Source organism: Schistocerca cancellata, chromosome 1, assembly GCF_023864275.1.
Source record: "Schistocerca cancellata isolate TAMUIC-IGC-003103 chromosome 1, iqSchCanc2.1, whole genome shotgun sequence".
In the NCBI taxonomy this organism is placed as follows: Eukaryota; Metazoa; Arthropoda; class Insecta; order Orthoptera; family Acrididae; genus Schistocerca; species Schistocerca cancellata.
The window spans coordinates 1,160,470,210-1,160,486,251 of record NC_064626.1 but is presented as its reverse complement, the minus strand read 5'-3'; the positions used below and the strand labels follow the sequence as shown (position 1 = coordinate 1,160,486,251).

General features: G+C 39.9%; 1 protein-coding gene across 2 annotated transcripts in view; it reads left to right on the top strand.

Annotated features, from left to right (window-relative positions):
• The window catches only part of LOC126093454 (centrosomal protein 43-like), a 48,089-nt gene that overhangs the window by 14,514 nt on the left and 17,533 nt on the right, over positions 1-16,042 (top strand). Inside the window, exons 2-6 of one of the 2 annotated variants that reach the window (XM_049908720.1) lie at positions 354-407; positions 487-697; positions 6,981-7,051; positions 7,173-7,462; positions 7,631-7,797. In XM_049908720.1, the coding sequence (XP_049764677.1) occupies positions 354-407; positions 487-697; positions 6,981-7,051; positions 7,173-7,462; positions 7,631-7,797 (793 nt within the window). The remainder of the gene's footprint in view (positions 1-353; positions 408-486; positions 698-6,980; positions 7,052-7,172; positions 7,463-7,630; positions 7,798-16,042) is intronic. The other variant, XM_049908721.1, reaches the window with a different exon arrangement.

Here is a 16,042-nt window from a genome sequence, read left to right as displayed (position 1 = left end):
TAATCTACAGGTCAGTTCATGCACCACAACCTGCTCCAGCAACACCTTTGCAATTATGGACAGCTATAGAGGCAGCATGGCTCAATATTTCTGCAGGGGACTTTCAATTTTTAGGGTCCACGCCACATCGAGCTGCAACACTATGCCAGGCAAAAGGAGGTCCAATACGATATTAGGAGGTATCCCATGACTTTTGTCGCCTCAGTGAACTGTGGTGGGTAATTTCTTTGTCTACCTTGCATGTAATAGTGCTTTCTCTGAATGCATTGTATCTTAGTATGCAGAGAGAGATGGCAGAAACTTTTTCTGCAGATGTATGATTATTACTATTATTATTATTGTTGTTGTTACAGGCTCAGCTAAGAGCAAGTGTTATCTTGGCAATCGAAGACCAAGAAGCATTTCAGGTAAGCCATTGTTATTTGTGAAATATATGTATTGTAATAGAACTTTCTTAACATTTACTATTTTCATTGTTTATTTCAGACAAAGCTTCCATTCACAAATCAACCACTGAGAACATTTTTGAAGACCTTTGAAGGTGCTTTTATAACTTGCTTGGTACGGGAGTTTTTAGAGTTTTTTAATTTGGATTTCACTTTGTCTGTATTTGACCCTGAAACATTCCATGGAAAGGAATACAGCTATGGGGGACGGACAGAGCTTATGAAAGAATTAAAATTACAAAACAACAGTGGTGAGTAATTAAACAGTTAAAATGCAACAGTGTAATAAAGAAAGCCTCCCATGTTCTCACATTAATTCAGATAGTTTTAATTTGATCAGTACTGATACAAAGTGTTGTGTGTCAGCCTTTCATCATCTAACAGTAGATAGGTATATAGAAATTGGGGTAGTAAGTAGAGGGGAAGTGGTGTCTGGTGAAGGTAAGGGATACAGTGTGGACCCTCAGGTTTTCTTTGCCTGATTGATTAATGGTTTACTTCCTTGTGTTCAGCTGAATCTTTATTTCCATTTTCTTACATTATTTTGACAACCAACACAGTCATCATCTTCAGCAGCTACGAGTTGTGTGTACTTGCTGCCTGGACTCCAACCAGATTGCGAAAACAGAAATACACTCTTGACTGAGCACGTGGAAGTACACCATTAATGGAGGGGCGCAGTTTCCAGCTAGTTCCAATCATATTCGCAAGTCTTCTGAAAAATCTGATAATATGCATGTATACTGTTTCCTTGGCTGAGCTGCACTTAGTTCCTCCAAAATGTGATGACACCAACAAGCTGCATAAATTGCTACACAACCCTGCACCTCTGTGTGTGTGTGTGTGTGTGTGTGTGTGTGTGTGTGTGTGTGTTTGTCAGGTTCTGTGACTGGTTGCTAGGTAAACTGTTCATGTGTTAAAGATTTCACTTGTTAAAAATTTTTGTAGAAAAACCTTTATGCTTGGAGGAACTTGCATATATGTTGGAGAAGACATCAAACACTGTTTGTTAAAGATCATTGATCAGCAGGGAAAGAGCATGGCTTCAAAATTTCTGCTACAGAACTGACTTATTTAAATAGAATTGTTATTTGTACATATAGAAGCTCGGATGGAAACATAACTACTTTCCTTATAAATATTGAGAAGGCACATAACGTATAAAAGTAAGTAGTAAAGCAATGTGCACGAGTTAATAAGAGTGAGAAGCTAAGTGGATGTTTCAGTAGTAATCTCTGTCATGCACATTACCCTGTCTTCCATCTTTAAGCTCTCAGGTTTTCAAATCTCATCCGATGCAGTCCCCAACAATGTCTTTCCTTCTCATCCCATACGGTAAGTCTCCCCTGACCCATGGTTCTGGGTGACTTTCCCAAATTCTACCCATTTTCCTAGACCTCTCCAGTCCTTTACCTTCACCCTTCTTCCTTCCCCTTCAATCCTTCTGCTGTAAGTACAAATTCATGAAAATCAGCACATCACTCAAATGAAGATACTAGATGCAAGGACAAGAAGCCGTACTGTTGTAATGGTATGTATCTGTGTAGAATTCATTGGATTCAGTAGAAGATGGATTTTAATGCAGCATGAAATGGAACACGATCCACAAATCAACAGAGGGCTTATGTGGTAACTGCCTTTGAAAAGAGCTAGAATTTTTGGCACAAAGTGAACAGGGCACAATAAATTCCATTTAGCATTTTTTAAATAATCAATTATGTTTTTTATTACAAATCTTACATATTTTCTGTGTAAAAAAATACAACATTATATAGTATTGTAATGGTTTGTGTAAAATCATGTAAAACTTTTTGTTTGAAGCAGTTGTTTCATTTTTACCTTAATGTGCCTCCTGTTTACTGGATCAAATGATTTAAAAATTGTAAATCATGTAATAAGCGGTACTGGCAAAAGTAAGCCTGTGAGGATGGGTTGTGAGTCATGCTTGGCTAAATGAATCGTAGAAAACTTGCTCGCAAGGGTTAAAAGTCCCAGGTTCAAGTCCTGAACTAGCATGCAGTTTTAATCTGGCAGGAAATTTTAAATAAAACATACTTTGCAGACAGGTTAAGAAACCTACAGAAATGGCGGGTCACTACTAGATTTGTTTCACCGAGGGATGCTGTTCGCAAGTGATGATCCGATGGTCTACCATGTGATTTAGGTATAATCACTCTTAAAAGTGAATGTGAACCCATGTGAAATTTGGTTTTGCGGGAGTCAGTTATTGGCTTAATGAAGTATTGAGTTGGCCACTGTTGTGTGCTTACAGGACTTGAGTGGGGAAAGATAAAGGTCTCGATTCAGATTAAAACACTGTTTCACAATGAAGTTCATTTTGGTGCACAATCCACTGAACAAATTCTTTCTGGAACAAATTAGAAGAAAAAGGAAACAAGACAAACAGAAGAATCACACAAATATAATGTGATACTGGTGATGCATGTATGATATGCCTCAACTCTACTAGCTAACTTTTCAGAGCTTGATCAAGATTATTTGCTGAGTATTTTTCTGTAGGAATTAGTTTTGTTTGTGACCTTGATTACATTTGAGACCAGACCATGTTGAACCAGGAATGTGTGTAATACAAAATGTGTGTTGCAATTGTAATGGAAGTGTTTCCATCGTCAGCAACCACAAGCTGAAGATGCCCTTTGTTGGTGGTCCACTGTTTTTGAAATTTTCGCTATAATAAACTGACACTACAGTATACCTTCGGTACATTGGTGTTGAAGGTGTCACATATTCAGTCTGGTAAGTAAAAAATCTGTGCAATTCACATGTTTTTTACATCTATAAACCAACTTCTGAATTTTCCTTTATGTGAGACCACATGTGCCAGAAAAATCTGGCTCGAAATTATGGATTCTAAGATGCTACTGTTCTGTGTCTTTTCCATAATCTTTCAGTGATTGTGTCAGTACTAATGCATATCATAATTGCTTTTTTCAAACATTTGTGATTGTCACAAAAAACTCGTAGTATATCATCAGTTGTACATTTAATACGCACTTTTAAGCAACTTTAGGTTATAAACAGATTTGGCATGTTTAGTTTAATGTGTAGCCTGATGCCCTTCCTCCTGTCAACCCCCCCCCCTCCCCCCCCCCCCCCCCCCACCCCGTTTCACAGGGTTCCTAGTACCTGCGGTCACTAGTCGCAAGTACGAGCAAAGGCAGGCATAGGAACTGGCTGTACGATGCTGTTGCAGTTGCATATATACCATCCTGGTAGTCCGGGAATATGGCGTGTGGTGGTGCCAGGGGCTGAGTCAAGACACTCTTCCATCTCACAACACTAGCCCTCTAGTGGTCATCTCAAAATGGACTATGCGGCCAGTTGGCGAATCTATATGCCCGGTCTGCGTATGTTATCTTTGCAGCTGCATGGCTGGCTGTACTTTGTGCGTATTGACATCCACCGCTGTCGGCTGGTGGCAGAATGATAGCAGATACTGCAATAATGAATTACTATCTGTAAAAAGGTGGACAAATGTTCAGTCAGACCTTGATAAGATTTCAAAGAGGTGCAGAAATTGGCAAATTGATTTAAATGTTCAGAAATAGAAAACTGTGCACTTCACAAAATGAAATAATGTAGTGTTCTATGACTGTAGTATCATTGAGTCCCAGTGGAATTGGTCAACTCATACAAATACCCAGGTGTAACAATTTGTAGAGATATGAAATGGAAGGATCACATAGGTTCAGTCACAGGTAAGGCAGGTTGCAAACTGTGCAGTTCATTGGTAGAATACTAGGGAAATACAAAATTTTACAAAAAGATACTGTATAACAAAAACTCGTGCGTCTCCTCCAGGAATATTTTTTAAGTATGTGGGACCCATACCAAATTGGACTAATGGGGAATATTGAATGGATATGAAGAAGGCAGCATGAATGATCACAGGTTTGTTCAACCCATTAGAGAGTGTCATGAAGATGCTAAAATAACTTAACTGGTTGACACTTGATGAATAGTTGCAAACTATCCTGTGAAAACATACTGAGAGAGTTTCTAGAATCAACTTTGAGGAATCTGGGAACATATCACATACTCCTACGTATTGCTCCCATAGAGATTTCAAAGACAAGAGTAGATCGATGACACTGCGTACGGATGCACTGGAGTGATCATTCTTCCCGTGCTCCATACATGAATGGAACAGCAAAAAGCCCTTATGACTGGTACAATGGAATGTACCCTGTGCCACGTACTTCACAGTGGTTTGCAGAGTATGATGTAGATCTAGATGACCCATGGTAATTATTGTTGACACATAGTCAAATGCCTTCTCCTTCTCTTTGCCCTCCGACTCTTTCTGTTTCTGGCAGTGTTAGTTGTAGGTAAGCAATATGGATGGGGTTAGTTGTATAGTGTTGGCTAACATTCTCCTCATGTGTGGTATTGTGGTATGGAATGGAAGAGCCGTACAATGATGCTAAGAAGAGCTGTTCCCACAGGAATAAAATCATCATGACAGTACGTTTACATCTGGTTCATAGTTGTCTACTGGAGACCAGATCTGCTGTGTTAGATATATCAGAATACTCAACATTGAAATGTAACAGTATTATGAAATAGGAAATTGCTACTCGCCATATAGTGAAGATGCTGAGTTGCAAATAGGCAAAACAAAAAGACTGTCACAATATAAGCTTTAACAATCTAGATAGTCAAATTACATTTACATAGGGAATAGTTATAAGATAAACCAGAAAATCGGTTAAGGAATGTGATGAATTAGTTATTAAAGAAAAAGGCAAATAATAAATCTTAGCAGTCTGGTGCCAGAGTATTTGATAATCACTTGATACTAGTAGCTTAGAAAATTAATGCACACTATTCAAGTGCTAAAGGAATAGAATACATCCAAGAAAGAATAACCTCCACACGCAAAGCCAAATCATAATCACCCCATCCTCTGGCAGAGAAATTTGGGATGCAGAAACGCCCTCGAGGTTTATGTAATATCTCAAATAATTTACTAAAATTGTGTTCTTCACAAATATTCAGTGTCTTTAGTCACACATGGAATGTTTTAAAGTCAGTTTGTAAATTACTCTTGCCACAAAGTCACATAATGTAAAAGTTTTTAAACTCAGTGCATCATGCCTTACAATATGCCTACACATATCAAAATAATTCAGAATTGGGACCTGATAGACATTTCACTGTGCTGCCCTCTTCAGACTGTTATGGAGATGGCCTCCAAAATACTGAAATAATATTCTTCTTTTTTATTGTGACTCCGTAAATGAGCAATCAGCCTGTCTCACTTGTAGTTGGAGAACCCAGGCTTGACTTCTGATGCTGCCAAATGTAATAGGGTCCTCAGCATCATGAAGACAACTAAGACAATGGAGGAGTTACTGAAAGCAGCAGCAGGAACTCTTGTTTTGAAAGTTGGATGTGGGGTGGGGTGTGAGTCTTTTGGTATCAACCTAATACTCTTTTTTTTATTTTTCAGGACGGAAAGGAGGGCAGCACTGTCCGTGACGTCATCTGTCTTTTTTATTGCATTGCAAATCTAGATTTCACCTGACAGTGCATTATAAATAGTCATGTAGACTGAACATAGTTATAGTGTCATACATTCCAACCTAATGCACGCCTGTACAAGCATTAGGGACTAATGTGACTAATGCATGACTCCAGTCTACATTACTAGTTATAATGTACTGATGATAGCTGCACTGTCAGCTGAAATGTAGATCTGCAGTACAATAAAAAAGACAGATGACTCATGACTGATGCTGACCTTCTTTTTGTCCTGGATTACACTACAGTCTTGTGGCACACCCATTCAGTGGAATCAAACATAATGAAGATTTTATATTTTTTCCATCTTGTGTCACTACAGATATAGTATGAATCTTTGAATATTTGGCAACATGGTGTGCACCTCGACCTGTTCACACATACAAATTATGCCATTCTTCTTGTGAACTGTAGTTAGGTCAAATGATTTCACATGTAAAAGCTTTTTGCAGGAATCAAAACAAGTATCTGGAACATTAGGGTCTATGAAGAACTTGCCGTTCCTTGTGGCCAGTGTCATTGCTTTTGCAGTTGGGTGTCACAGTCTTTGATACTCCCTCATTCTAAAAACTTGAGAGCAAATTTTTATTTTTATATGTACTACAATCAAGACCATGCTTCATCCTTTAACAATTGTTAATTATTTTATTTTTATGACAGATATGCTTGTCTTGCAGCATCTCGAATGAACTACTGAAATTAAAAGTATGAGTTAGAAAACTGAGACATCCTTTGGTGGCTCTTTCAATAGCATATTGTCCAGGAAATACATAGAACTGGATTTAGGTTGCAACGTCTGCAAAGTTTTAATCTTACATGTATTTCAATTTCAGTGAACACAGTAGTTAAAGTTACTTTACTCATGTAGTTCTTACCTTCTTATTTTATGCGTATAAACTTCTACTTTTTTAAATAAGTTATGATAAAACTAATAAACCATAATTATGTAACTAGTGAAATTAACACTAACGTTAAATTTTCTCATTTCAGAAAGAAATGCTCCAGTCCTGTCATGTCTTCTGCAGAATGTTTTAAAACATCGTGAAAAGCCAACCGAAAATGTACGTTTGATGCTTTGGTGCCAGATACATATTTATTTAATATCCTCAGTGTCCATTGATCTGTGAGCTTCATAATTAGATGATTACTGTCCATTACAAACATATACAAAACTCTTTACAGGACATAGCCAGTAAAAAGTCTGACATACTGTCAGTACCATCACAAGATGCTAGTGTGGCAGATAGTGTGCCAGACACAAGTAGGATTTTGGATATAAGTCTGAATGAAGATTCAGTCTCTGTTCAAACCAGAAACAGACAGAAGTCTCAAGAAAAATATGGCCCAACTGAAGAAACAGTCAGCACCAGTAAGAAGGATGACAGTAGCAAAATATCAAAGGGAAGTGTGAGCCATACATCATCTAAATCTGAGAAGCCACCACCAGCCACAGCTGGGAAAAGAGATACTGAGTATGTTAATTGCTACTGCATGTTGGTACATTATTCACCCTAGAATTACAACACTATAGCAATAAGAAACTCTCTCTTCTTCTGAGAAACACACATTCAGATTAACTGTAATCATTATTTTTGTCTGTAGCAACTCATGTTTTAGAACAGTAAAATTAATTCATAAAGTTTCAGTGATGGAATATATTTACAACATGGGAGCCAACTAACTTCACTGAGCAACTTGCCTCCCCTGGCTGGCATGCTTAAGAATGATGTTAGAGCTACTGCAGTGCAGATGTCTAAAAGTTCTGAAGGGGACAGAAGCATGAAGCCATTGATCAATTTAGGGAATGGTAAGTGTTTATATATCTGTACATTTATAAGTTGAAGCCCCTTGCTCACTTCCATCTATATGTTTGGACTAATCTCAGGAACTACTGTTGGCAGTTTGATACAGTTTTTACTAATAGGTGGACTGATCTGTGAGGAAGGTTTGTGTGTATAATTTATAAATATTTTGTTCAGATTAGCTGAACTATGATGAATTCTTCTTCTGCTGCTGTGAAAACAATGCCATTACCACATGGCAGTGAATGGCGGAACTCCTCAGACGCAAACCTCTGCATGGCGCGATGCAGTCATGGCCAAACTGAGCACAGCGCGCAAATGCTCCACTTTGCTGATGTACAGACAACAGGTGGAACATGTTCAGCATGGGGCAGTCGGTATGGCTGCAACTTAACGTATATTTCATTTTGTGTGCAGCCATGTGTAATCTAAAGTGCACCAATCCAAAAGTAGCAGCATTGCTCATAAACGTTCATGGATTCATGGTCTACTTAAAGAAAACACAGTATTTGTGGGCATAATCTTTACACCTTAGAAATAGAGGAAGAAATGGGATTCACTACAGATTTTGAAAGACTTCACAGATTGTTGGCGAATGCGTTTTGAAAAAGGTGAAAATTTTATAATGTCAGTTTCTGCTGCGCCCCCTATTTGCGGTCACAAGTGACACTCATAATTCACTGGACATTCTTCAAACAATGGGGAGTGTATTACTTAACTTCAAAGTATCACAAGCAATTGTTTGAGAGCAATTGCATGGCAGAAAAACATTCTAAACGAAAACTGTGCTATTTTTAATTTTTTGTGCAAGGGATTTGTTCTTTTGTGTAAAGTTTTTTCAGAAGTGCAGGAGATAACTTAACTTTCAGCTTTCTGCTTTCTTTGAATCTAAACATAGATGAAGACATGATTCTTGCATGGCAGGGAGAAAAAGTCTACCACAAATAGTCTGTGGCAAAGAATTACACAATTTGCATGGGGGGGGGGGGGGGGGTGGCTATTCCGCACCAAGAGCTCTGATTTCAGAAAAAGTCCTTGTATGACCATCACAGTGCTGAAATTTTGTATGAACATTTGCATGTTTCCAGTGAACATTGGTAAAGTTTCACGATCATTAATTCAATACTTCTGGAGATATAATCATTTCTTTGACCCCATAGCTCAGCTATCAACAGTGCGCACGTGAGTTTCCAGCAACTTTGAGACATAATACCTCCAGTAATATTTTCTTGAAAGGAACAAAAGTAGGTCATCATGTACAACATTCTGAGCTTTCTTAAGAGAAATAATAATAATAAAAAAAGATTCCCTCTGTGATTTGCATATGGATAATTTGAGCCAAAGTCGACAGAAAAAGTAAACATTCAAAAAACTGTGAAGTTTAGCTCTTTATATCTCAGGAAGTAACTGCGGGGTATGCCTGAAACCTTGCACATTGTAACTTTCCAATCCAAGGCCTTAGGCTATAAAATTTCATTCTCCTACCGTTGTCCAATAGTTTACAAGTTGAAGGCAAAGTTGACCGCTTTTCTAAAAATGCCAAAAATGACTATTTTTGTCCCACTTTTACAAAAAAGTCTTCTGAAAACACATTTAAACCATTTTCATTAGAAATACCGTGTTCTAAACCACCTAAAATACTGTATTTGGTTTTGCAATGCGCGCATATAAGGCCCCAAAAAAGAACAAGATGTACATATATTGAAAGTGGGCCCATACTCTGCTGGTACTCAAATTAAAGCTGACCTCTTTTATTATGTTATGCACTTTTTTAACACTCTTTGTGGAAGATAATATCAAACGTCCTGACGACTAGGAAATGAGCTTGAGCCAGAAAAACTATAAGTAAGTAGTCTTTTCTGTTGTTTTTTTAAAGACATCTTTATAGCATTCAGCTCTTCAAAATTCGTGTCATAAAACATGAAATGGAATAAGAAATTAAAAAAAAAAACAATAGTTTTCTCTTTTTCTGTGGCTCTAATAATTTGAGGTAATCCCATTTGAAAAGTGTAATATTTTGGATTCTGTCTTATCAAAATTTCATACCAAATAATCCCATTAGTGACATTCACATGCTACAGCAAATTAATGAAATCTGTAAAAAATTCAAGTAGCTTGAAGTAAACAAGCTTGAGATCCTTAAAGTGACCTCTTCTAGCTTTCGCCTTTGAATTGTATAGAAATGTGTCATCAGCTTGGGATCTGTGTAAAGAAACCCTTATTAGGTTTGGGAACTTGTGATAAAGAAGCTCACCCATGGCTGCTACTGCACAGCTATTGGTCATGGCCCCTATGGCAATGGGGATGCTGGTTTCTCACCTTAAAAGGAAAGAGCAGTGGCTAAGCCACCTTGGATCCCACCAACACATTAATACAATTTTTCATTTGTACACTAATGTTCCACATTAACCGCAAACTACACTAGCACAGAGTATGCTATACCTTAAACCAGAATTAAACTATTACATTACCAGCATTGCACAACAAAAAGACATGCTAATAATCCTCTATTATAACATTAATCCATTCCAAAAATGTCAGGAGGACTGATCTAAACTTAGCAAATTTACACAATGTGACAGTGATGTAGAACCTGCAAGCCATTTATACGATGCATACTGCAGCTGTTACGCAGCAATTTTACTACCATTGTCTCCTCTGCCTTGGTAATGCACAGTTAGATTGTGAAATTTATAACCATATTGGTTTAGCAGTTATAGCGGAAAAACTGACTGAAATGTGTCACGATGAATCATGGTAAAAGACACTCCTTTTTTTGAAGTTTTTCCAGTTATTCGGACTTTGTCTGACCTTCTAGTAATCAAGAATTTTAATACTGCCCTTCCCAGAGAGTACTAAACAGCATCTACACCTTGTCATTTTTAGGGCATTGTATGCTCACATTGCAGAATCAAATGTAGTTTTTAGGTGGTTTATAACATGGTCTTTCTAATGAGAACAGTTTAAAAGTGTTTTCAGTAGACATTTTTTTGTAAAAGTGGGCCAAAAATAGCCATTTTCAGCACTGTTTAGAAAAATCGTCAACTTTGCCTGCAAATTGTAAACTATTGGAAAGCAGTAGGAGAATGAAATTGTGTGTTCTAAAACCTTGTTTTGGTAAATTGTTATGTGCAAAATTTCAGGTTTATCCCGCAATCACTTCCAGAGATATAAAAAGCTAAACTTCACATTTTTTTAAGTGCCTCCTTTTTCGGTCGACTTTGGTTCAAATTATCCATATGCAAATCATTCAGGAAATCTTTCTTTGTTATTTTGCTTAAGAGAGTGTCAACTCTCCGACACCTCAACCTACAAAGCTGTTACCCAGGGTCCCATTCACTCCATCCAGGTTGAGCTGCAGAAAATCCTAAAAATCCAAGGTCCCTCACAAGGCCTTACAACGGCTTCCATAGACTTACTCACTCCACCTGAGCCATGTACCCCTACCTTCTACCTATTACCCAAAATCCACAAAGAGAACCATCCTGGCCGTCCCATTGTAGCAGGCTTCAAAGCCCCAACAGAACGTATCTCAGCTCTGGTAGACCTCACCCGCAGACTCCCATCCTACATCAAAGACACAAGCCACTTCCATTCCCACTCCTCTCCCACCTGAAACCTTTCTTGTCACCATAGATGCTACATCCCTTTACACAAACATCCCACATACCCATGGTCTCTCTGCCCTTGAGCACTACCTCTCCCAACGCCCACCCGAAGATCTTCCAAAAACCTCATTCCTTATCACACTTACCAACTTCATCCTCACCCATAATTACTTCACTTTCGAAGGCCAGGTCTACAAACAAATCAGGGGAACGGCCATGGGAACCAGGATGTCTCCGTCCTATGCCGGATGTCTCCGTCCTATGCCAACCTCTTCATGGGCCGCATGGAGGAGGCTTTCCTGAAGACCCAACAGCTGCTTCCCCTGGCCTGGTATCTTTGTGGTCTGGACGCCTTTGTGGTCTGGACTCGTGGTGAAGAAACACTCCTTAATTTCCTCCATAACCTCAACTCCTTTTCGAATCTGAATTTCACCTGGTCCTTCTACAAAACCCAAGCCACCTTCCTGGACGTTGACCTTCATCTTGTTGAAGCCCACATCCACACCTCTGTCCATATCAAACCCACAAACAAACAACAGTACCTTCACTTTGGTAGCTGACATCCATTCCACATCAAACGCTCCCTTCCCTACAGCCTAGGTATTCGTGGCAAACTTATCTGCTCCAGTGACGAATCCCTCAACAATTACACCAATAACCTGACGAGTGCTTTCCTCTCCTGCAGCTATCCTGCAGACCTTGTCCACAAACAGATCTCCCGAGCAATACATTCCTCCCCGTCCAACAACAATGTTCCTACCCCCAGACCACACAGAAGCATCCCCCTTGTCACCCAATATTATCCTGGCTTCAAATACATCAACAAATTACTCCGCCAGGGATATGACTTTCTCAAGTCAACCCCTGAAATGAGATCATCCCTTGACAAAATTCTCCCCACACCACCCAGAGTTGCCTTTCGTTGCCCCCCTAACCTCCGTAACATCCTTGTTAAACCCTACAATATTCCCAGACTACCTTCTCTATCCAGCAGTTCCTACCCCTGTAACCGACCCCGCTGCAAAACCTGCCCCATGCATCCCCCCACAACCACCTACTCCAGCCCCGCTACTGGTAAAACATACACAATTCAAGGCAGGGCCATGTGTGAAGCTACACATGTCATTTATCAGCTGACATGCCTGCACTGCACAGCCTTTTACATCGGTATGAAAACAACTAAACTGGCTGAGCGCATGAACAGACACAGACGAACTGTCCGCCTAGGAGATGTCCAATACCCAGTGGTGGAGCATGCCCTCCAGCATAATTCTAGGGACCTAGGAACCTGCTACACCGTATGTGCCATTTGGCTTCTCCCACCCAACACCAGTCCCTCGGAACTGCGGAAATGGGAACTTGCACTCCAACACATCCTTTCATCCCGCCATCCCCCTGGACTGAACCTACGTTAAACAACCTCACTCCCATTTACTCGTCAGTCTTCTCCCTTTTCCCTTTCCTCTTTAGCCATTCACGCATCTTTTCATCCTACATAGTTGTGTTTATCTTTATACTATATACCTCTTTACTTCTGGATGCATCCTCTTTGGTTTGAAGCTAGCACAGTACTTACAGTAGAATATCTTTGGCTTCCCTCTGACAACCATGCCTCCATCCTTGCTACCCTCCCTGTTTTCCTTTCCCTGTTGCTTCATAACCTGGGTTGTGAGTAACTGAATCCACTTTCCCTTCTTCCCTTTCCCTTCTTCCCTGTTTTTCCCCTCTCTCCTCCCTGATGAAGGAACATTTGTTCCGAAAGCTAGGAACGTAAATTTTCGGTTCTGTTTTTTATCTATCGGCTGTACTGAGCTGAGGTAAGTACTGGCCATCCCCTCTATCTCTTTGTTAGTATTTGTTTCACATCTTTATATGAGATTTTCCATTAATCATTTAAATGCCGAAACGTTTAGTTCTTGCATGTGAGGATTAGGTCTTTACAAGATACTTATCACAGCAAATGAGCAAGAAAAATTTTTCTGAGGAGGAGAAATATTGCCACGAGTTGTGCTGCCTGCAGTGCAATGTTGTGATTACTTTTGCTTGCTGGTATGCAGTGGGTCACCATTTCAAACCCCATCCATCAGCAATTATTTGTTGTTTAGTATTTATTTCTGGAAAAGTTCTTGGAAGTTCTTATGTTTATATATTCTGGAATATTTGATGTTCATGAAAACAGCACCACTCTGTGTACAGAGTTACTTTCTGTTCAGGCTATTGATGTTCACTGACAACCTTACGGTTGGATTCCAGTTGCACATCAGGCACTCATCAGTGTTATTTGGAGATGCTGTTCAACACCCAACAAAATAGCTGAAAGGATCCAACTGAGCCTCAAAATACAGTGGGTGGGATGACATGATGTGTTTGGCAAATATATACATTTATTTGGATGGCACGGCCCAGCAGTAGTTCTTGAACAATGAAAAGAAGCTAAAAAGCTGATATAAATTCAAGACCAAACTGAAGAAATGGCAATAATCCGCAGCATGTCCACTTACTGGTAGAACAATTGAAGAAGAGGACCCAACATGATGGGGAAACGACACAGTCCTACTTACAGAAAGTGTTGGCTTTATACCACTTCGTAAGTCTGATTATGACAGAAGAAGAAGAAGAAGAAGAAGAAGAAGAAGACCTGTACCAAGCTCTTATGGTAAAGGATGTCACAGCAACAGAGGAATTCATCAAGTGGTCCCATTGCATTGAGGAAATGCAGCAGAATAGAATCTGACAAAATAGTTGGGACTGAGTCCCAAATGTGGTCCCTAAGGCAATTATGGAAGACTATCATGATGACACCTCTATCACACACAGGTTGTAGGAGAAGGCAGCCGGAACTGTCAGACCAAGTAAGCAAGAGATAGCAGACAAGAATGTCACCCCCTTGTAGCAGGAGGTAATAGAAAATATTGAAGGAGAGATGTATTGATTTTTAGCAGCAGTCTACACAACCAGTCAAACATGCTATGAGGAATGAATCCAGAATTATGTGGTGTGAACCCAGAATTAAGTGGTAGCTGCCAAACAACTACCCAGCACCTGTTTAACACAGATACAACCAACTCCTCCTTTAAGTATAATGTCCACAGAAGAACGGGCATTTGGAAGACGGACAGCAACGTGCAAGTATGTCCACACTATGGACACTGTGGACACACATGCTACTGCAGAGAAAGATGATGAGTTTTTGATCTACATCTACATCTACATACATACTCTGCAAGCCACCTGACAGTGTATGGCAGGGGCTACCTTGAGTACCTCTATCAGTTCTCCCTTCTATTACAGTCTCATTTTGTTCGTGGAGAGAAAGATTGTCAGTATGCCTCTGTGTGGGCTCTAATCTCTCTGATTTTATCCTGATGGTCTCTTCGCAAGATATACATAGGAGGGAGAGCAATATACTGCTTGTCTCCTGGGTGAAGGTATGTTCACGAAACTTCAACAAAAGCCCGTACTGAGCTACTGAGCATCTCTCTTGCAGAGTCTTCCACTGGAGTTTATCTATCATCTCCCTAACGCTTTTGCGATTACTAAATGATCCTGTAACGAAGCGCGCTGCTCTCTGTTGGATCTTCTCTCTCTCTCTTCTATCAACCCTATCTGGTGCGGATCCCACACAGGTGAGCAGTATTCAAGCAGTGGACGAACAAGTGTACTGTAACCTGTTGTTGTTCTTGTGGTCTTCAGTCCAGAGACTGGTTTGATGCAGCTCTCCATGCTACTCTATCCTGTGCAGGCTTCTTCATCTCCCAGTACCTACTGCAACCTACATCCTTCCGAATCTGTTTAGTGTATTCATTTGTTGGTCTCCCTCTACAATTTTTACCCTCCACGCTGCCCTCCAATACTAAATTGGTGATCCCTTGATGCCTCAGAACATGCCCTACCAACCGATCCCTTCTTCTAGACAAGTTGTGCCACAAATTTCTCTTCTCTCCAATTCTATTCAATACCTCCTCATTAGTTATGTGATCTACCCATCTAATCTTCAGCATTCTTCTGTAGCACCACATTTCGAAAGCTTCTATTGTCTTCTTGCCTAAACTATTTATCGTCTATGTTTCACTTCCATACGTGGCTACACTTCTTACGAGGTGCATTCAAGTTCTAAGGCCTCCGATTTTTTTTCTAATTAACTACTCACCTGAAATCGATGAAACTGGCGTTACTTCTCAACATAATTGCCCTGCAGACGTACACATTTTTCACAACGCTGTCACCATGATTCCATGGCAGCAGCGAAGGCTTCTTTAGGAGTCTGTTTTGACCACTGGAAAATCGCTGAGGCAATAGCAGCACGGCTGGTGAATGTGCGGCCACGGAGAGTGTCTTTCATTGTTGGAAAAAGCCAAAAGCCACTAGGAGCCAGGTCAGCTGAGTAGGGAGCATGAGGAATCACTTCAAAGTTGTTATCATGAAGAAACTGTTGCATAACGTTAGCTCGATGTGCGGGTGCGTTGTCTTGGTGAAACAGCACACGCGCAGCCCTTCCCAGACGTTTTTGTTGCAGTGCAGGAAGGAATTTGTTCTTCAAAACATTTTCGTAGGATGCAACTGTTACCGTAGTGCCCTTTGGAACGCAATGGGTAAAGATTACGCCCTCGCTGTCCCAGAACATGGACACCATCATTTTTTC